The sequence below is a fragment of the Lynx canadensis genome, chromosome A1 (assembly GCF_007474595.2).
Source record: "Lynx canadensis isolate LIC74 chromosome A1, mLynCan4.pri.v2, whole genome shotgun sequence".
In the NCBI taxonomy this organism is placed as follows: Eukaryota; Metazoa; Chordata; class Mammalia; order Carnivora; family Felidae; genus Lynx; species Lynx canadensis.
In genome coordinates, this window is record NC_044303.2 from 239,887,005 (window position 1) to 239,909,908 (window position 22,904).

General features: G+C 43.8%; 1 protein-coding gene across 4 annotated transcripts in view; it reads right to left on the reverse strand.

Annotated features, from left to right (window-relative positions):
* Positions 1-3,683: 3,683 nt before the first annotated feature.
* Positions 3,684-22,904, reverse strand: part of SDHA (succinate dehydrogenase complex flavoprotein subunit A) — a 30,327-nt gene continuing 11,106 nt past the window's right edge. For all 4 annotated transcript variants that reach the window (XM_030333429.1, XM_030333421.1, XM_030333436.1 and 1 more), the window contains exons 5-15: positions 22,661-22,825; positions 21,634-21,782; positions 20,855-20,979; positions 18,452-18,620; positions 17,467-17,662; positions 16,485-16,656; positions 13,353-13,471; positions 8,790-8,901; positions 8,458-8,588; positions 5,868-5,981; positions 3,684-4,010 (exon numbers count right to left, since the gene is read on the reverse strand). In XM_030333429.1, coding sequence (XP_030189289.1) covers positions 3,924-4,010; positions 5,868-5,981; positions 8,458-8,588; positions 8,790-8,901; positions 13,353-13,471; positions 16,485-16,656; positions 17,467-17,662; positions 18,452-18,620; positions 20,855-20,979; positions 21,634-21,782; positions 22,661-22,825 — 1,539 coding nt within the window. In that variant the 3' untranslated portion in view covers positions 3,684-3,923. The remainder of the gene's footprint in view (positions 4,011-5,867; positions 5,982-8,457; positions 8,589-8,789; positions 8,902-13,352; positions 13,472-16,484; positions 16,657-17,466; positions 17,663-18,451; positions 18,621-20,854; positions 20,980-21,633; positions 21,783-22,660; positions 22,826-22,904) is intronic.

Here is a 22,904-nt window from a genome sequence, read left to right on the forward strand (position 1 = left end):
CTAAGGTCAAACAGGCAAGGAGATTTTAGGCCAGGCCTAGCTCTGCTTTCCTGCATCATCTGTCAGGGCAAGGCTGACTCTTTTTTTTTTTTTTTTTTTTAAACATTTATTTATTTTTGAGACAGAAAGAGAGCACGAACGGGGGAGGGGCAGAGAGAGAGGGAGACACAGAATCTGAAACAGGCTCCAGGCTCTGAGCTGTCAGCACAGACCCCGACGCGGGGCTCGAACTCACAGACGGAGAGATCATGACCTGAGCTGAAGTCAGCCGCTTAACCGACTGAGCCACCCAGGTGCCCCAAGGCTGACTCTTAAAAGAGAGATTAATGACTAGAAAATGAAGGTTTAGGGAAAATTCTCCCCCTCCTCCCACCAGCATATACCCAAATGTACAGATCAATCTAGAAGGCTTCAGCAGAGACTGGCCTGGTGCATCCCTCCCTTCACCATGGCCCTTATTTCTAATGAACGTCTCTGGCTCTGAGAGGCTGGATAGAGCACGGCAGGTGGGTCACAGCCCATGCTGTACTGGGAGGGCAGGACCAAGCCTCTGAGTCCTCCAGCTGCCATTGATGAGAGTGTTGCCTGGAGTCCTGTTGCCTCCTTACGAAAATGCTGCGCAGCCACAGGGGAGACCTTCTGCCAACAGAAAAGAGGCAGATCATCCCCTGCCTAGTCCTGCTGACTCAATCACTTAAAGTATTGATGTACTTGCCCTATCCCCTCGCCGATCTTGGGATTCAATTCCCTCCTAACCAGGTCTGTTCTAAGCTTTCCATGTAGGTGGTGCTCCTGGATGGGAAAGTAGAGAAGTAAACTGAAAGACAGCACTGCTCTCTTCCTCCCATTAACATTAGCACATCACGTGTCTAATGTTGGGCCAGTCTTTCCTTTGGTGTAATATCTCTGAGCTAATTGAAAAATGCCTCTATTACTATCCTTAGAGTTTTTCTAAATGTTGGCTCTTTCTGGGTGCTAGGATTCCTCACACTTCACAGTCTACCCTCTTGTTATCTTATGTCTTTGGCATATACTAAGCCCTCAATAGACAGTGAACAAATGGATGACCAAGTAAGTTTCGTGCCCATTTGTTTTTGCGCGTGAATGTGCACACACACACATATTTTGTATTTATCCACCTTTACAGCTTTCCCTCTGAAGCCACTTTGATTCATTATTTATGCCTCATTTCACATCAGTAATGGCTTACACTGTGACATTTACATGGAGACCTGTGTCACTTTCCGTTTTACAGACTCTGGTGCAGAATTCTAGGGGGCAGCTGACTGCCCAGCCTTCTACATCCTATCCAAATCAATATTCTTTACAAATTAGTATTGCTAGAGAATGACCTACCACTTTTTATTTAACTCAGGTTTCTGAGCAGTGGTCAATTTATCAAATATACGCTGTTTAATGTAAGATAATAGTAAATGTCTATATTGGTGTTGGCCAATTGAACTTTCTGCAATGATGGGATTGTTTTGTTGTCTAGTGTGGGAGTCACTTGCTACATATAGCTACTAGTTGAAATGAATCAAGGTGACTTGGGAATTATTTTTAAATTTTATATAAATCTAGCAAACAATAGCTATGTGGCTATGGCTAATGCTATGGACAGTATTTAAGTCTGAGTATTGTACTGTATCTTAATTTTGTTGCTTCTTTTTATCCAGATTAGAAATGATTCACATCTCTCTGGGCAGTACTCTAGTTTTTTACTTTGATGCATTTTTTTAAATATCTTTGGTCTGTCAATTCCTTCAACGTGTGGATTCTCCTAGAAACCTTGAATACACAATGTATAAAACATTTCCAGTATGAAGTATTCTGTCCCATAGAAATGTGCATTTCCAGACCAGCCACTCCCCAGCGGTTTTCTTGGTCTCACAATGTTGAGAAGTAGCAGACAGACATAAAGAGGCTGCCACCCTCAGTTACTTCTTTGGAACCAATCAGCACTTTTGTTGTCTTATCATGCTTCACATACATGACTGTGCTACCTTTTCATTCATTGTCTTAACACTTAAATGATGCTGAGGTGCCTATATTTATACTCCCACTTCTGCAAACTGCTTTGGCTATACCTTGTTCCATCTGCTGGTTGGGATGGAGGTCTGAAGTTGTCAGTAGTCTTTGCACCTGTTGTTTTCTCCTGAAAACCACCCCCTTCATGTTTGTTGAACCACATGATCCTGTGCAGGTGGTTTTCAAAGTGTGGTCCCTGGACATATTAAAAATGCAAATTCTCAGGCCCAACCCCAGGACCTACGGAACCAGAAGTCCTGTGGTGGGGTAAGGAATTATTCAACAATCCTTCCAGGTGACTCTGATTCACAGGCAAGTTCCAGAACCACATTAGGGATTGCAAAAAGGGGGTCTTTAAATTCTATCAGTCCTTACTCATTTATCTGAAGGAATTCCTCTGTAAAATACATTCCTAATTAACTAGGTTACCCTGAATGGCAATGTGTGGATAAAAGGCAGGATAATCATGATTTTCCTTTAATTGCCCATTTTCAGTGTTAGTAGTTAGTGCCTAACTTGCTTAATTGTGTGTTTCTGTTTCTTCAGTTTTGGCTGAGTTTTTACACTGTCATTATAAATCAACGGCATGTTTTTAATATAGTCACTCAGTCTCAATCAATGCAGCCACCATTGTTTGCTGGCTCCAATGCCTCTTCTGGCCCCAGTGCTCCCTGACGGTTTCCAGCTCAGACACCTTTTTAGGCTCATCTTAAACATTTCCTCCCCCAGCCCAGGAATCAGCAACTCTTACTTGCCATCATACTTTCTTGGCAAAGCTGTGGGAAACAGCAACTCTCCTCCATCACAGCCCCTATGGAAGAGAATTTGGGAACGTCTAACAAAACAATATGTGCATTTACCCTTGGACCCAGCAATTCTACTTCTAGGACTCCACCTCAAAGAAACTGGCGAAGAAAATGACTTCAAGCACACAGTTACTCATTGTGGCATCTGTAATACTGGAAATAACACAAATGCCCATCACTGGAGGGTAAGGTACACTCATGCAGCCAAAGGAAGGAAAAAAGACTCACTGATAAGGAGTGACCTCCGGATATGCAGACAAGGAATGCACAATGGTCTATACATCATAATGCAAATACAGATTTGCTTTCTTCTTCTCTTTAAACATTTAGCTAAGAAGATAACTAAAGTGGTTGCTATGAGGGAGAGAAGGGAGAGAATGCAGGAACAATTAAGGAGGTTAGCTCCAAATATAAGGGACTCTGAAAGAACATAAATGTTTTACATATTTGCAAACTAAGTTTGTAAAGACCATCCTTAAAATTGAAAAACAGACAGTAATATCAATGACCCTACCTGCTGTGGACTGGAGTCTACAGAAGCCAGCCCTGAGACAATTACTAGGAAGGAGACCCCAAGTAGCAGCTGAAAGCAAGCGGGGAAAGAAGAAATCCATCTGTTTCCTTTAGTATCCGGTTATTTAAATACTTTAGGACACAGGTTCACATATTAAACCATTTGCTTACTAAGAACAAGGAGAATATGTTTATTTCTTTCATGTGCTGTCAGTATCGAAATTCATTTTTACTTAATTATATACTACAACAAAATTTCTGGATTTCGATATTTCAGGTCAACAAACAGGCCTCAAGTCAAACAGTATAAGCTCATAAATGGACTTGGAATAGAAATAGGTTTGTAATTTATGTTTATTTAAGAATCATGCCCAGTTTTATTAGTTCACAAGAATGAAGCCTCACACTTCCTGGCTGTTGATTACTGGCAAGCTTCTGGCCACCAGGTAGATGATACCTATTCGAATGGTGACCCTTGTTCCCTTGAGGACAGGGTATCAATAGGACAGTTATGATATAAAAGCACACATGAGCTATTATTATACATGGGTACAAAGTCGGTCATCTCTGGCCCAATCAGTAGGAGCGAATGGCTGGAGGGACTGTGGCACAGTCTGCCTCATTCAAAGTTCTGTCAATGACGGGTCTGTACTCCAAGGAGACCTTAAAAAGAAAAATTGATAGACAAAATTTGTGGAAAACCACACAAACAGCATTCTCTTATGCTCTTTTGAAAAATTAACTATAAAACTTATTTGTAGGGGCACCTGGGCGGCTTAGTTGGTTAAGCACCCGACTCTTGATTTCGGCTCAGGTCATGATCTCACGGTTCAGCTCGTGAGTTCGAACCCTGAATGGGGCTCTGTACTGACAGTGCACAGAGCCTGCTTGGGAGTCTCCTTCTCTGTCCCTCCCCTGTTCTCTTTCTCTCAAACTAAATTAAAAAAAAAAAAAAAAAAATTGGCAAATTTCAGGAACTTAAAACCACAAGTATGTACTAGAGTATTTTTCACTAACAAACTCAAAAAGGATCTAAAAGCACAACAGGGCTATGTAAATTATGGTAAATACATGTAGTGAAATACAGCAATTAAAATAACAATGTACAAAATTCTTGATGCTTTACACAAATGCTTAAGAAGTAGGTGAAACCCTGTATATACTGTCATCCTTTAATTACATTTAAACTATATATTTTTCTACTCATATTTAAGGAAAGTGTATAAACATACATATAAAGAAAAGTGTATAAACATACATGCAAAACTTGAAGGAAATATTTCAAAATGATAATAATGAAATAAAATAAAATTTCAAAATAAATTTTCAAAATAAACTTCAAAATTTCACAAATAAAAATTTCAAAATAATAATAAGGGGTATCTGTGATTGGTGATCTTACGAATGTTAATTTCCTTTATCTTGCACTTTCTATACTTTAAAATGAGCACTTACTTCTTATATAATTGTAAAAAGTCTTGAACGTTACCAAAAATAGGATTGTACTGAGACAGAAGTCTGATACCTTTCTAAATAATTTTTTTGATGTTTATTTTTGAGAGAAAGCATGCACGATTGCGAGAGTGGAGGAGGGGCAAAGAGAGAGAGAGAAAGAGAGAGAAAGAAAGCGCGAGAGACAGAATCCCAAGCAGGCTCTGTGCTGTCAGTGAAGAGCCCAATGCGGGGCTTGACCCCACAAACTGTGAGATCAGGACCTTAACTGAAATCAACAGTCAGACACTTAACTGACTGAGCCACCCAGGTGGCCCCAGTCTGATATCTTTCTACATACACTGTCAGAAAATACCCTTCATGCAAAATTATGAAAATCACTGCCTGCCTGAAATAGCAGACACTAGGTACTCTGTATAAAGTGATGACAACAAAGCACAATGCAATTTCTGCAGACTGAGACAAATGATTGAGATGATCCCTTACAAGCCTGAAAAGCTTAAGGGTACACACTTTGTATCTTATTTTGGACTCTTAATGCCCAGGAGAAAAGTCAAATGGGTGAATTACCCTTCGGTGGAGTAAGACTGTGAGCCTTTATTGTACTTGTAGCTGGTTGTTCCCAGCACCCTCACCCCCTCCCCTGCTTGCTGTGCCCAGGCCAATGCCAAGGGCTGCACAGCATACCCTGGGTTCCCTGAGGCTGCACCCTGAGGTGGTCCGACCAATGGAAAGAAAGCAGTGTTTTCCCGTTCCACCCCCACCCCCTGATCTTGCTCTCTATGGGCTCCAGAATCCTCATCCCCTCCCCTGCTATCCAGGCTTGGGTGCTCACTCCTTGCCCAGTGCTAAGCTGTGGAAGACCAGCCCTTCTGAACCACCTGCCCATGCTGAATTCTGCCTCCAGACAGAAGCTGACTGACAAGGTCTTTTCCAGTGGTATCTCAAATCTGTCAATGGTCGACTTAAATCCATGCTGCTTCTCCCAGTCCGTCATATGCTGAACTCTAGAACATGTGGGACAGCGTATTTGTCAGCACTATGTGAACAGAACATGCCCCCATATACCTTCCCAGTCTTGATGTCGACATAGGAAAGGGTGTGCTTCCTCCAGTGTTCCTCAAATGGCTTCTTCTGCTGCCCCTGGATGGGCTTGGAGTAATCATACTCGTCAATCCGCTCCTGAGGCCAGAGAAAGTAAGTGTATTTCAGAAAATACCACTAACAATCACACTTCAAGTTTCTTACTTCTCTAACAGCAATTTAACCGGAAAATATGGCAAACTCATTGAAACGATACATGAGAGACCAGTCTGCTATGAATCCTCCTAGATCCCACCCAACAAGGAGGTATCCACTGACCCAACCAGACCTTGTTCTGAGCTGGGACATTCCTAGTCCATTTTTCAACCCATGCCCCTTCCTTCTACAATCCCTAATGAAAAACCATTTTGTGTAGATCTGATCTAAAACAACACACAATGTGAGGGGCGCCTGGGTGGCGCAGTCGGTTAAGCGTCCGACTTCAGCCAGGTCACGATCTCGCGGTCCGCAAGTTCGAGCCCCGCGTCAGGCTCTGGGCTGATGGCTCAGAGCCTGGAGCCTGTTTCCGATTCTGTGTCTCCCTCTCTCTCTGCCCCTCGCCCGTTCATGCTCTGTCTCTCTCTGTCCCAAAAATAAATAAACGTTGAAAAAAAAATTAAAAAAAAAAAAAAATAAAACAACACACAATGTGAAAAACAGTGCAACTGAGTCCCAAATGCAGGTGGGATGGAGAGATGAGACATGTGATCCATCTGCCAGTGGTCAGTCCTCCAGAGGACCTGTCCACCCTGGGGCTCCCAGACAGGCCGTTCCTCACTCCAGGGCCTCCACGGCGCAGGTCCCAACAAGGGTAGAATCCACTGAGGCCACAGAGCTAGCAGTGGGTCTGCAGCACCATGAGCTCAGAGCTCCATTTCTACAACCAGTGGGTGGTTGGGTGTGGAAATCAGATCTTTTATGCACTTAAAAGTTTATCAAATACTTTGTATTTCTGCTCTGTACTCTGGGAACTTTCATCTTCTTTCAGCTTTTATTGAAATGTTTCAGTTCTAGCAATTATATTAAAATTTTGTTCAAAAACTCTCAAAGAGAAGCTGAACACTATTAAGGAATACCCGGCACATAGAAATGAATAAGAATGTACAAGAGCCTCTTAAAATGAAAACCAGGGGCACTTGGCTGGCTCAGTCGGTGGAGCACACAATTTTTGATCTCGGGGTTAAGCGTTTCAGCCCCATGTTGGGTGTAGAGACAAATTACTTAAAAATAAAATTAATTAATTAAATAAAATAAAAACACTTTGCTTCTGTTTCTGCTGAGTGAGGTGAGTGTGGTGGTGGGGAAAGGCAAGCAAGTGGGGCTAGCACCTTCTTTCCCTTTTTGTTTATTTATTTTATAAGAGAAAGGAGCATGAGCGGGGGAGAGGGGTGGAGCGACAGAGGAGAGAGAATCCCGACACAAGGTTTGATCTCACAAATGGTGAGATCATGACCTGAGATGAAATCAAAAGTCAGATGCTTAACTGACTGAGCACCGCACCACCCCCCCCCCAGGTGCCCCACCTTCCCTTATTTCTGAACACATACCTACAGGTGAGCTCTCCCAGGGGAAGCAGCTTCCACCTGCTTATCTGCTAACACTGAATGAAAACTCATTCATCTCATCACACAAACTGCCAACCAACAGCCTAGAGAAGCTTCTAGTTCTCAGTACATGTGACAAACGTGCTTAATTAATATTAATCTAATCCAGCTCCAGTCAGTGGAAGGTAAATTAACAAAGTTTCACAGCTGACTGGTGAGCCTGCTACCAGGAACACTAATACTGTCCCAGACCAAAGCCTGTCTGTCTGGAAAGTGGCTCGGGTCCTGCCGACATTCCATCCTAAATTCGTGTTTGTTCCCGAGTGCCCATTTCCTTGATGTTTTGCTGTCATATGCTGAGTGCTCTGTTCTGGAAAAATCTGACAACTGTACTCTGCATAAAAACCAGGTCATTTAAAAAAGTAGTGACCCAATGGGGCGCCTGGGTGACTCAGTCAGTTGAGCATCCAATGTCGGCTCAGGTCATGATCTCTCAGTTCATGAGTTCGAGCCCTGTGTCAGGCTCTGTGCTGACAGCTCAGGGCCTGGAGCCTGCTTCGGATTCTGTGTCTCCCTCTCTCTGTCCCTCCCCAACTTGTGCTCTGTCTCTCTCTCAAAAATAAACATTAAAAAAAACCAAACATTAAAAATTTTTTAAAAAGTGACCCAAGATGAGATCAGGTCTCAAATGATGATTTCCTCATCATTTTAAGTCAGTAAGTTAGCATTTTCTGGCAATAATACTCGGACTGCACAGTAACCTTTGACCAAGTAAAGTTCAGGTGTGTTTTGCTCAGGGTGCTACTGGCAGCAGCAGATACTGATCCAAACCAAGAAAAAGGTCACATTGGTAGTAAACACAGTGATACCAAAGTGTAAAAGTTATCAGGGGGGGAAAAAAAGGGCATACTTTTTAAAATTTACTTTTGGGAAAATTGAGTGAAATGCAGAGAAAGTACAGGGTTAGGGACTAAGCAAGGCCAGGTGAGAGAAGGCATGATGTGCAAATAGGGTATATTGTGAAGGCGCACCTTATAATCTTCCCTGGCATGAGCACCACGTGACTCCTTCCGAGCCTCCGCTCCATAAATGGTCTGAAGTGCACAAAGCATCAGGTTCTGCAGCTCTAGGGTCTCCACCAGGTCGGTGTTCCAGACCATTCCTGAGGACACACAAGGCACCCATGAGAGACAGGATCCAGTCAGATGGGTACTCCAGGCTGTAGCTATGGGCTTGCCAGCATCCACACAAATAGCAAGGACGGGTAAGTCAGCACTAAGTGGGATGGACAGGACCCTGAGGCAGCCTCCCTTGCAAATGCCCAGCACCCCAATTGTGTGCAGGGGCCCACAGAAATGCTCACCTCGGTCAAATGTCTTCAGATGTTTTAGGTCTCCATAGAGCTGGCTGATTTTCTCACAACCTTCCTGTAACACACTTCCCACACGGAACACTGCGGCATGATTTTGCATCGACTGTAACACAAAATACCATTTGTAAATCTTCAATTCATATGAAAAGCCATGCCAAGAACCATTAAACCCTTTAGATTTTTTTCTTATGCATTTCACCTTTTTAAAAAAGATTTTATTTAAAAAAAATTTTTTTTTAAAACGTTTATTTATTTTTGAGACAGAGAGAGACAGAGCATGAACGGGGGAGGGTCAGAGAGGGAGGGAGACACAGAATCTGAAACAGGCTCCAGGCTCTGAGCTGTCAGCACAGAGCCCGACGCGGGGCTCGAACTCACGGACCGCGATATCATGACCTGAGCCGAAGTTGGCCGCTCAACCGACTGAGCCACCCAGGCACCCCAAAAAAGATTTTATTTTTAACACAAGGCTCGAACTCACAAGCCCAAGACCAGGAGTTGCACGCTCCACTGGCTAAGCCAGCCAGCCATGGCTCATTGTGGTTCTGATCTGCATTTCCCTGATGATGAGTGACATTGAGCATCTTTTCATGTATCTGTTGGCCATCCATAGGTCTTCTTTGGAGAAACATCCATTCAGCCCTTCTGAACATTTCTTAGGCTGTTTTTGCACTATTGAGTTGTAGGAGTTCTTTATATATTTTGGGATATTAGCCCCTTATCAGACATATAATTTGCAAATATTTTCTCCCATTCTATACGAGAAAACTGTTTTACTGTTTTCAGTGTACTGATTTTTCTCCTCCTTGGTTAAATTTATTATTCCCAGGTATTTTATTCTTTCTGAAACAATTGTAAATGGGATTATGTTCTTAATTTCTCTTTCAGAAGATTTATTCTTTGTATACAGAAACAACAGATTTTTATGTATTGATTTTGCATATTTCAACACTACTGAATTCACTTACCAGGTCTAAGTTTTTTTGGTGGAGTCTGTGTCAAATATGATCTGATACATCTATAAATAGTGACTTTTACTTCTTCCTTTCCAATTTGGACACCTCTTATTTCTCTTTCCTGCCTGACTGCTCTAGCTAGGACTTCCAGTATTGTGTTGAATGAAGTGGTAAGAGTGAACATTGTCTTGCTCCTATGTTAAGACGAAAAGCTTTTAGCTTTTCACCACTGAGTGTGACAGTAGCTGTGGGCTTGTCACATATGGCCCTGATTACACTGAGGTACATTCCCTCTATACCTGCCTTGTTGAGAGTTTTATCATAAATAGATGTTAAATGAAGTTCTGATTAATGCTTTATTAATTTATTTTATTAATTTTTTTAACGTTTATTCATTTCTGAGACACAGTGAGCAGGGAAGGGGCAGAGAGAGAGGCAGACACGGGATCTGAAGCAGGCTCCAGGCTGAACTGTCAGCACAGATCCTGACGTGGGGCTTGAACCCACGAACTGCGAGACCATGACCTAAGCCGAAGTCAGACGCTCAATTGACTGAGCCACCCAGGCACCCCAATGCTTTTTAAATTTTTTTAGTGTTTATTTTTTAAGAGATAGAGTGTGAATGGGGAAGGGGTAGAGAGAGAGAGAGGGAGATACAGAATCCGACACAGGATCCAGGCTCTGAGCTGTCAGCACAGAGCCTGATGCAGGGCTTGAACCCACGAGCAGTGAGATCATGACCTAAGCCGAAGTCAGTCACTCAATTGACTGAGCCACCCAGGTGCCCCTGATAAATGCTTTTAAAACATGATTCTATGTTCCTATTAAGTACATGTCTTAAATCCATGTCCGTTATTTAAAATGGAACATTGTGCATTTAGGGAAGGCAGTTTGTGGAACTTGGCCAAGATCTGTGATTCCAAGCAGACTTACTTCTGAGGCATAATGTACTGAGTGGTGGCAGAAAGGTGTAAGAGTTCCACCTTCGAATTCCCAAGGAGACAGCAGTTCCTAGACTTGCTCCACCCTCGAGATCTGGTGGTAAATGTTCTAGGAGCAGCAGGTGGCTCCTTGCTGACACAAACTAAGAAGTGCTAAGATTATGAGGTGGTCTGCAGTGAGCCTGGAGTGGATGGTCATAAAGTAGAGGGAGAAGTGAGAAGCCTGGGAGCGTTCCCTGGTGGACTTCTGGTTAAATACTGTAAAAACTCCTCATGTGTCAAATTCCTGTATGGTTTGCTTGTTTATGCTCATAAGAAATGGGACATGAAATAAAACTGAAATTTATTTTAGGATCTACCTTTGTTTCCTATCACTCACCGAATGACCTTTCATCACACTTGAAAAACCCCTTTATCCCATGCTTAATCACAACGTGTGCCTGGGCCTACTTCTGGACTCTATGCAACTGATCTAGATGTCTCCTTCTCTATCACAGACTAACACAGCTTGTTGACTTAGTTCTATTTAACAGATACCTCATCTATTTCTTTAGAATGATACATAATTTAAAAATTATAAAGCATACCATCAAACGTCTTGGCTTTTCAGCAAAAGCAAAGGGAAAAAGCTATCTCAGAATCTAGTAAATGTTAATTAAAACATTCTTTTATGTTCTTCAGCGCTCATGTTGTCATACTCTTTAGGGTTAGGTTTATTCAAGGTATTTTAAACTTTTTGGCTGCACTGTGAAGATCATTTTCAAATGGATTACTGCAGGTATACTGGAAAGCTACTCATTTTTATATATGAACCTTTTATCCAGATGCTTTACTTCATTCTTGTTTTTATTAGTTTTCCACTTACCATCTTGGAATTTTTAGTTGTATCAGTAAGCAATAATTTTGTCTACTCCTTTTCAATACATTCGTCATTTCTTTTCTCTTTCTTACTGTATTTACTGGAATCAGCAAAATGATTACTCCGTCCCCCAACTCAAATGTACATTCCACGAGGGAAGGATTTTTTGTTTTCTTTGGATGACTCGGGCATCTAGAATACTGCCTGGCACACAGCAGATACCAATTCAGATGGTCCCTAACCTATGAGGGTTTGAGCAATGATTTTTCAACTTTACAAGGAAACAAAAGGGATCTTCATTCAGAGAAACCGTACCGGCAACTGTCACCTTTTCCCAGGCTAGCAGTGTGCATTAGGGCGCACTCTCATGACTCTGGGTGGTGGTAGCAGCTGCAGCTCCCACTGAGCCCCATGATCCTGAGGCTCAATAACCATCTCCACTCACACAAACACTGTTTTTCACTTCCAGTACAGTATTCAATAAATTATGTGAGACAGACCACACCCTGTTATAAAATAGGCTTCATGTCAGATGAACTTTCCCTACTGCAAGCTAACCTAGGTGCTCTGAGCACATTTAAGGCCAGCTAGGCGAATGTTCAGTAAGACAAGTGTGTTAAATGCATTTTTTCAGGACATAACCCCATTGTAAGTCAAAGATCTGTACGTGCCTTATTTAGTGGGAATACCTCTAAGGTTTCCTATTTCAAAATCTCTCATGGATTCACCATTTCCATATCCAAACGGAAGTTCCTACTATCCAGCGCAATGATTACATCTGTCCTAGCTGGCCTCCCAACTCCTGGTATCAGTACCCCACAAAAGTCCTGCACAGATCACTTGACTGGTTTCCTTAAACATACCTTTGTCCTTCACACATGCTATTTGCCTTACCTTTCCAGGAAGCCTCCCTGAAGCCCAGTCTCACCTGAACACAGAACCACACCGTCCTATAAAAGCTGCATGGTGCAACTTTTGGTGGTGAGCATTTGTGCCACTGGACTCCTTATCAGAATGTGACTAAAGCAAAGGGTGGCTTCTTTTTGGAAAATGCCTCCACAAATTCTTACAAATAATTTCAAGTGGACAGAGATCTTACTCATGGACCAAGGATCTCTGTAGTCGAAGAACCTGATGGATCCCTAGCTGTTTTACATACTACTTTTATTGATCTAACCCTGCGTTATCCAATGCAGTAACCATGTGTAGCGATTTATATTAAATTGAAACTGAATAAAACTCAGTTCTTAGTCACACTAGCCACATTTCACATGCTGCACAGTCACATGTGGTCAAAGACACATGTTCCCATCCTCAGAGAACATCCCATCAGACATGCTGATCTAGAAGATAAATACTGTGACGACAACTAGTGCACAGATTACCATTTCCTCCCAAAACCCACACTCTCCACTCTTCCTGACTTTATTTAGGGGATACAATGGCCCCAGTTTAAAGACATTTCCCAGAGTTGCTAGAAGCTGGGTGTGATGATAGGATTAACTTCTTGGCAATGAGATGTGCTGGGCTTTCAGGAAGCCTGGTATAAGGAAGTTCCCAGCCGGGACCTTCTTGGACCTTCCAATCTCTCTCCCCCTTCAGGCTGTGACATACACACAACAGAAGAGAGGGTCTGAGGAGCCACATACAAGCATGGTGGGATGTAGAAGTTGTAGTTTCCGCCCTGGGCTGCTACCTGCGGCCTTCTGTGTGCAATGTGTCCTCTTGCTACTCAACCCGGGCCTGGCACAGGACTGTGGACACAATGGCCTGCTCACTTCAGAGCACAGGTGCTTACCTTCTGCATGTTGAGTCGTAGTTCTGATGTTCTTAGGGTTCCATCAGCAAACCTCAACTTATCAAGATTCATGACAGACTCTTCTCCAGCATTTGGTTTAATTGGAGGAACTTTATCTCCTTAAAAAATATACAAACAAAAAGCTAGAATTTAATGGCTTTTGGAAAATGTACCCGTAACCTGAGCCAATGTTCCACCCAAGCCACCCTTTTTTTTTTTTTTTTTAAATTTTTTTTTTTTTTCAACGTTTATTTATTTTTGGGACAGAGAGAGACAGAGCATGAATGGGGGAGGGGCAGAGAGAGAGGGAGACACAGAATCGGAAACAGGCTCCAGGCTCTGAGCCATCAGCCCAGAGCCCGACGCGGGGCTCGAACTCACGGACCGCGAGATCGTGACCTGGCTGAAGTCGGACGCTTAACCGACTGCGCCACCCAGGCGCCCCCCAAGCCACCCTTTAACTGAAGCACCACATATTGACTTGGGGCCGTAAACATATAAAGACAAAATTTCTAGCAAGGAGGAGGTACCCAGTAAGAAATCTTTGAACAAAACAGAAACTATTCTTAAGCTTAAAAATTAGATTTATGCAAAGACACCTTGCAGTATTACTCTACAGAAGGGAGAACTGGCACCTTCAGGTAGTGAGCAGTTTCCAACAATTCTGCCACCCCCACCCACCCCCACCACCACGTGGTCCTCATTCAAAGACGAGGGAGGACCTGGTCTGGCACGTTTAAAAGTCTCTTGCTGATTCAGACCCTTATATCTGCTTACCCAAACCTCAAGATTTGCTCTTCTTGCTTTTCTAAAAAATAAAGATAAATGTTTTGAAGATTTTTTAAAGGTTTTTTTTTGGGGGGGGGTAACATGTTTTGAAATGTATTTTTTTCAAGAGGTAAAAGGGGCAGAAGGTATGAAAAACAGGAAACAAAGGTTTGCAGGTAAAGTTGGGCTGCTCACAGCTGCTCTCTGCAAGGGGCCAAGGCACTGGTCTCTCATGTGACATGCCCCAATTTTAGGCTGGTTACAGTTTCTTCTTCTTCTTCTTCTTCTTTTTTATAATGTTTATTCATTTTTGAGAGACACAGAGTACAAGCGGAGTGGGGCGGGGGAGACACAGAATCCGAAGCAGGCTCCAGGCTCTGGTCTGTCAGCACAGAGCCTGACACGGGGCTCGAACCCACAAACTGTTTTATCGTGACCTGAGCCGAAGTCGGACACAACTGACTGACCCACCCAGGTGCCCCTGGTTGTGGTTTCTTCTGCTTTTGTTTTTAACGTTTTTAAAAAGTGATCGTTTACCAAAATTATTTTTCTTTAGGTGCATAGTTCTACAAATGTTGACACATGGTATGGATTCCTGTAACCATCATAATAGGATCCAGATTAGGGTTTAAACATTTTAATGTTTAAAATATTCGTATTTGGGAAAATATAGTGATGCTTTTCCTTTTCTTTTGTTTTTAAAAGTGAAAGTGTAATTATCATTTTTGGTGTAGAGTTTTGCACATTTTGCCTCACAGAGTCACACAAGCTCCACCATGAGCAGGACGGCAACCACCAAGCCGTGTTATTCCCTAGTTCTGTCTCCTCCAAGATGTTATGTAAATAAAGTTAGATGTATGTATATAGCCTTTTAAGCTTGGGTCATACAACCTAATATGTTTTGAAATGCATTTGTGTTGTTGCATGTAGGAGTAATTTGTTCCTTTTTACTGCTAAGTTTTAAAAAACTTTTTAAAGCTGTATACTGATCCTTCAGATATAAAAGTACAAGATATTCATTTTTTCTAACAATATTAAAAAAAATTTTTTTTTTTTGAGAGTGAGAGTGAGAGAGAGAGAGAGGGAGAGAGAGAGAGAGAATGAGTGCATGCGTGAGCAAAGGAGCAGAGGGAGAGAATCCTGAGCAGATTCCAAGCCCCTGATGTGGGGCTCAATCCCATGACTCTGGGATCAGAGTCAGATGCCCCGAAAGTAAAGATATTCTTACAAAACTTCCTTTTTCTCTTTTTCAAAGAAAAGAAACCTCAAATTTTCTGCTTTCCTCTGAGATCTGATTTTAGGCTTCACTGCTATAGTGAAATGAGCATTAGATTTGGTATCAGACCAGGTGGGTTCAACTCCTGCCTCTGCAGCAAACACTGGGACAGGGCCCCACATCTGCCCTTCACAGCCTGGACTTGTAGTCAGAGCAAGGGGGGGGTGGTGTCTGAAAATACAACTGTCCTTCTCCTTACATGTATCTGCTAACTGCAGATGTAAAGGGGAGCACGGCATGGTATACTAAGGGCTGTGTTTAACTAATGGGATAGTAAGATTTTCACCAACTTAAAGTCCATACGAAAAGCTTTTGTGCAATAAAAATAGCACAACTGATACTAAATAGTCACCGTCAATGAAGCGTAATGAGAAGAGCAGAGGCCTGGGGATCCCACGACACTTCCCTTGGGAACAGTGACTTCCCCTCACATGTTGTTCTGAGCAAATGGGCCAACACAATCTACATGAAGACCCTCTGAATGTCAAAGCGACAGTAAGTGTCCTGTTCACAGTGGGACTCACCCTTCTAGCACATGGCATTTTTTCCTCAGCAGATTATTTTAACAGAAGAACGCAATCACTGACTTGAATCCACTGTATCAATGCAGGGACGGATATGACCCAATCCTCTGTTTTGTGTACATTACGTCCTCCCTTTCTGCTTTAATAGGGTATTTATATTTTGTTTTTAGAATCTAAATTACTTTTCCATAAGTACTGAAAACTACTCTTTCGTCATACCTGTTTAAAATATTTCACTACAAATAAGTAATTTATATTGAGCAAGCAACTATGTGATAAACCTCCCCTTAAAATAACTCCCTAACAATGACTTTTCTAAGCAGAACACAAGGACTATAGGACAGAACCTGACCAAAACCAGGTTACCTTCTTAATTGTTAAGACCCTCACCCAACCTGTGTCTAGTCTCAAGTCTATCACCATATAAATCTCTGATTGCTCTGTTTCCTCACTTATAGGGGGTAAAAAGAGACTACCCCCTCCATGATCACTAAACAAATTTCCAATTACAAATCAAGACATGGCAACCTCTTGCCTCCTGAAACAGCCTGGAGAAACACATACCGGGTCTGCAGGACTCCGCGATACTCAGGGCACACGCCCGACCAAAGACAACCAGATCCAAGAGTGAGTTTGCCCCAAGACGGTTGGCACCATGCACGGAGGCGCAGGCAGCCTCCCCACAGGCATACAGGCCGGGCACGATCTGATCCTGGCCATTCACATGCCTCAGAACCTGTGGAAGGAAGACTGAAGACTTAGGAGCAAAGTCTGCACAGGACTGCTTCCTGCGGTGGGGTGTCTGCATGCAGGGGCAGAGGGAGGAGGGCAGGTGAAGGCCAGATCTGCTCTCACCTACAGGGAACTCTCTGTGTCAGTCCAGTCTCCGCCCTCTGCACCCAGACACTCAGCCACCGCAGGCCAAGAGAGATCAAAGGATCCCATGTGGCAGCACCTGTGATTTTAATCCCACACCTACTGCTCACGAGAAACCTCACTCACCACCTCTAACTGATCCCCTACTCCCTCACTCTGACTCTGGATTCAAATGAAGGGAAGGGAGTAGGGCAGACTTGAGTTGTAACTCAGATGCTTCCAGCCTATTACTCATCTATGAACGTAATCTCCAGTCACCTCGCCTAAGGACAGGCCAAAAAAGTCAAGAACCAAAAAGCTCTGGGTGAACTACAAACCCTCGAAGGTACTTGTTGTAAAGAGAATACAATTTACAAGGCTGCAGTAAAAGTAACAAGAGATCATACGGTAAAATAAATTATAAGCTGGGAAAAACAATGATATTACATCTATGGCTGTCTACTATGGAGGGATCAGTAAGTTATCAGTAACTACTCATCACTGTGGAGTGAAAAGTGAAAGCTGAAAGGTGGCCGAGCCCCCTGCCCTCTGGCAGCATCTACTCAAGGGAAGTGCAGCCTGTACAACAACACAGTGCCTTCTAAGGAAAACGTCGGTCTTCTGAGCTCGCAAGGGCACCTGTATCATTCCCACCCTCTTTCCCACTGTGGAAGGGTCCTGGTTTGGTCACCTGCCCCTTGTAGTTGGTAGGAATGCCGCCCATGTTATAATGCACGGTGGGAAGGACAGGGATGGGCTCCTTGGTGACATCTACACCTGCGAAGATCATGGCCGTCTCTGAAATGCCAGGCAGCCGTATGGCCAGCTGCTCTGGGGGTAGGTGGTGCAACTGCAGGTAGACGTGATCTTTTTCAGGGCCACAGCCTCTGGTGGAAAAGGACATCACGGTGTGAGGCAAAAAACGGCAATTATAGAAAATGTGAGACTATGAGTTTACATTTTTTTATGCTGTACAAAATTTCCCTTCACTTGTGGCCATCCATTCTTCACATCTCCTCTGAGCACCTGCTCTGTGACAGGGTAGACTGAATGTGGTAGGACACAGCCAGAACATGGACAGACTTCCAGCCCTCACTGAGCTCATACTCTAGTCTTAGGAAGTCACAATTAGCTGTTTTCCTTGGTAAATGCATTAGAAAGTCCTTTTAATGCAAACACTCCAAATATAAAATCTCTAGAAGTTATAACATCAAAGATACAAGAAAGATCACCATCGTAAGGCAGCACTGGCACTCAAGAGCCTGCACAGTGAAGGTCTCGAACGCATGTGGGTCCCCAAACAGCACCGAAGGCCCATATGCTAACTTAGGTTGTGGGCATGTGTGTCTTGCTCCCCCACACAGAGTGTCTGTCTCTATCATAACACTCATACACACAATTGATGTTCCACAGATTTGAGAGAGACTGAAGTCAAACCAGCTTAACTTCCCAAAATGTAGGTTTTTAGAGGGATATCATAAATTGACAAACAACCATCAGAGGGGAGGAGAGGCAGCCTACTCAGAGTTGGGTGGGGTAGGTGAGTTGCTAAAACTCACACAGAAGCCACACCAGCCCAGGTGCACATGTAGACTTGAATAGCAGCCACCCAAGAGAAAGGAGGGTGTGCATGTGTGTGTGTGCACTCAGACACCTTTGGATAGAATGACACAGACCTTCCTTCACGTATTTCCAGAGTCATGGACCGAGACACGACGTCTCTGGATGCCAGGTCCTTTGCAACCGGGGCATATCGCTCCATGAATCTTTCGCCTTGACTGTTAATGAGAATGCCTCCCTCTCCACGGCACCCTTCTGTAATGAGACAACCGGCACCATATATACCTGCAAAGAACCCAGTTAATTAGATGATTATAACCTAACAATTGCTAGGTCAATATTTCAAATGCAAATTTTTTTCCAATACGTTTCTGGGGGTGGAAAGGAAAAGGGTATGCAAGGGGCATGATGCTCACAACAGAATAAGACAAAGGACAGGTTAAGTATGGAATAGTAGGAAGTTTTGACAACAAAAAGCACCAATGAAGCAGCAGTGAGGAGAAAGGGCAGCTAATGTAGTAACAACACAGCTTGGCTGAATATTCCAATTCCAACAGCTTTTCAGCTTTCAGCACAACCAAGCATGAGTTAAATATCTCAGGTTTGTTTTAATTGCAGAATGTTCTTTTGTAGCATGAAATTGTGACTAGGTAAGAAAAACCAGCTTGGAAAATTCGTATCTAAAAATTGGTTAATGGGGCGCCTGGGTGGCTTAGTCGGTTGAGTGTCCGACTTTGGCTCAGGTCATGATCTCACGGTCTATGGGTTTGAGCCCCGCATTGGGCTCTGTGCCGACAGCTCAGAGCCTGGAGCCTGCTTTGGATTCTGTGTCTCCCTCTCTCTGCCCCTCCCCCACTCATGCTCTGTCTCTCTCTGTCTCTTGAAAATAAAAATAAAAACTTAAAAAAAAAATAAAAAAATAAAAACTGGTTAACAACAGCAATAATTACCACCGTTCATACTTATACTGTACTTGCTGTATACAACTCTAAGTTTTGTAACAACCCCAGGAAATATCCCTATTTTCAGAGAGAGCAATGATAGCTTAGGAACTTGTCAGTGTTCTGCAGCTGGGAAGGCAGAGCCAAATGCACACCTGGCAACTAGGCAGGTCTGTGCCCTTAATCTCACTGTCCCTTCAATAAGGAATGCCAAGCACCTGAATTTTAACAAGGAGACAAACACCTATGTCAATGTCACCTGAAAGTTAAAACTGTCATTACCACACCAGAAGAGTTTTCTTGCTTTAAGAACAAGAAAGCAGAGGCACCTGAGTGGCTCAGTTGGTTAAGCATCTGACTTCAGTTCAGGTCACGACCTCACGGTTGGTGAGGTCGAGCCCCAGTCAGGCTCTGTGCTGACAGCTCAGGGCCTGGAGCCTGCTTCGGATTCTGTCTCTCTCTCTCTGTGCCCCTCCCCTGCTCACACTGTCTCTTTCTCTCAAAAATAAACAAACTTTTAAAAGAAAAAAAAAAAAAAAGAACAAGAATTTCCTGGAGCACCTGGGTGGCTCAGTCGATTGTGTTTTGACTCTTGATTTTGGCTCAGGTCATGATCTCACAGTTTGGGAGCCAGAGCCCCAAGTCAGGTTCCATGCTGACAGGACGGAGCCTGCTTGGGATTCTCTCTCTCCTGGTCTCTCTGTTCCTCTCCCGCTCACATGTTCTCTCTCAAAATAAATAAGTAAACTTTAAAACAAAACAAAAACCCCCAAAACCAGTATTAAAAAACTACCTAAAACATTTTTTACTTTTTATCCCTGCCAGGGATCAGAAAAAATATACTGACAGAGCAAAGAGAAAACCCAGGTCTGGTTCTTTAGCATGGCGGGAGGCTACTTCCACAAAGTGTGGTGTCCCCTCAGTTGACAGGTCAGAAAAGCAACTAGAAACAAAGTCCAGATTGAGACTTGCCTGTCCCAAGAGGCAGATCTCTCTCTCCAATTCATATCTGAATAACGAACTCTCTCAATTCTGCACCTGCAGCCTAGACCTCCCGTCTGAACTCCACATTTGCACACTCAACTGTCTGAGGACGCAAGATGAGCTCAATGTGCCCACAAATGGCACCACAGTCATTAACATCTCAGGGGGCCGCATCTGCCATAGCTCGTTCCGACTTTATACTCTACTGGACAGCCTGATGTTTTCCCTGTAACACTGGAATCTGCCCATGCCACAACTCTGATCAACAGCTCTCGGGACATTCACTCAGGAAACACTGATGAGGTCCTACTATGTGCCAGGCACTGTGAACTGCAGCACCTGTCCCCACCTCCGGGAGCTGACAATCGAGTTGGGGAGAGGGACACTGAACAGTCTTTACATAAAGCTCCAGCTTTACGACTGGAGCAGGTATCGCCAAGGCAAGGTGGTGGCCTAAACTGCCTCGGGAGAAATGGAAAAAACTTCCTTGAGCAAATGACAAGCTGGGCTCTGAGAATGTGCTAGTGTGTGGGACTACAGAGGGGCATCGAGAGGTATGAGAGTCCTGACCCCATGAAAGTGGTCCCGTCCTACCTGTGGGGTGAAACTGAACGAACTCCAAGTCCTGGCAGGGAAGGCCTGCCCTGGTGACCATGGCGGTGCCGTCACCGGTGCTGGTGTGGGCAGATGTGCAGCTGAAGTAGGTGCGCCCGTAGCCTCTGGAAAACAGACGGGCCAGCAGAGAGAAAGCAGTGACACATGGCGTCCCGTCAGGATCGCCTTTCTAGTGGCACCAGAGCGGACAGAGCAGCCCGCAGCACCGTGACAGGTGCTGTCTGCACGCGCTACCCTGGGCAACTGGGGCGGGAGCCTGGGAGACGGAGGAGGCACTCTCGTTTATACTTCAAGGCACTTTCATGCTATCTGAACGACCTCCCTGAGAAGCGTGTGCTGCTTTAATGCTGAAATTTTTGCTTTATGGACTCACTCTTGTAAAGGGTTAAAATAACGGACTGACAATGTAAGAAATGTAATTTAGTTTCATCATGTGAACAAACAGCACTTATCTACACCAGAAATCAGTATAAACACAGTGTCCACTAAAGCAAAAGACAGGTTAAGCCAGGAAGTGTCACGTGACTCTCCAGACCCGTTTCCTCAAGGGTCCTCTCAGGTGCAAACTGAAGACAGATACTTCCTCACCCACCTGAGGCAGGTGCTATGATTGTCCCCTTTGGAGACATGGAACTGAGACTGGCAAAGCTTATTATGCTCCTGGGTTAGGTCACTGCCTCCATTTTTTTTTTTTTTTTTAAAGAAACTCGGAGACCCAACTTTCCTGCAGAAAAACTAAATACAAGTTAGACTCCTACCCAGTAGCTACAACAGTGTTCTTTGCTCTTATGCGATGGATGGACCCGTCTTCTATGCACAGCGCAATAACACCACGACATTCTCCATTTTCCATCAGGAGATCCAAAGCAAAATACTCTACAAAATAGCTGGTATCATATCGCAGAGACTAAAAAACATGAAAGAAAAAAGAACCCCACAGTTTCAATTGCATTTAGGGTGTTAAACTAACATTTCAGCAACACTGCTCATATGAACAAGTCAAGGGCTCTGATGTGGTGTGTAACAAATGGACAGGGTAAACCCTGGGCTGCAAAAGAAGCCACAGACTTTACTTGCATCAACCATAGTGCTGATGCTGTTGTGGATCAACACGAAAGGTACCCTGCTCTCAGCTGTATGATCAGATCAGACCATAAGAAGGACATACACATGTCATGCATGTCAGAGAAGATGCTGTAGCTGCTCAGTAAACATGAAGGGCTCTCACAAAACCACCAGCTCCCCAACATGACACAGTATGCTGCAGGATGGGCAGATCCTGTCACACGTGTGTCAATGCACTCAGCCGAAGCTGCCACCAGGGTCCTAACATTTGCAAATCAAGAATCTGTCCCCATTTGAGAGCAAGAATTCAGAATACTGAATATTATGAATCAGAGTTATTCCAAATATTGATTACTTGGCTATGCCAAAGTAGGCCCTGATTATCCAGTAACTACTGTCCCCCAAACCTTAGTCCAGTTTGAACACTTAAGTATTAAATCAATTAGTTCAGGGACTCAGAGGTGCTGAGTCCTAAAATACTTGCTCTGTTCTTATACTTTCGGTATGGCAGATCAATTTAATTTTCTAAAATAGACACTTTCAAATTAACAATTAACAAATATACATCCTGCCATGTTAGTCTGCTGTTTATTAAGCAACCCCAGGGCTGACATGCTGACCTTCTGACCTGTCCCAGAGTGGCCTGTTTCCAGCTCATCACCACATGCCTGGCCTAACCAGACCATGTCCTGTCACCCCATGCACCCAGGGTGGCCTCACCCTTCCATACAACGTGTGCAGCAGCGAGTGGCCAGTGCGGTCAGCCACACAGCAGCACCGATGGGCCTGCCCGCCTTTCCCAAACTTGAGGCTCTGTCCACCAAAAGCGCGCTGGTAGATCCTCCCATCTTCAGTTCTGCTGAATGGCATGCCATAATTCTCCAGCTGTGAAATGTGAAAACAAACACCCAGGACCTTGAAGGAATCGGGATATTCATCGCTAATTTACACTAAACAATTTCAA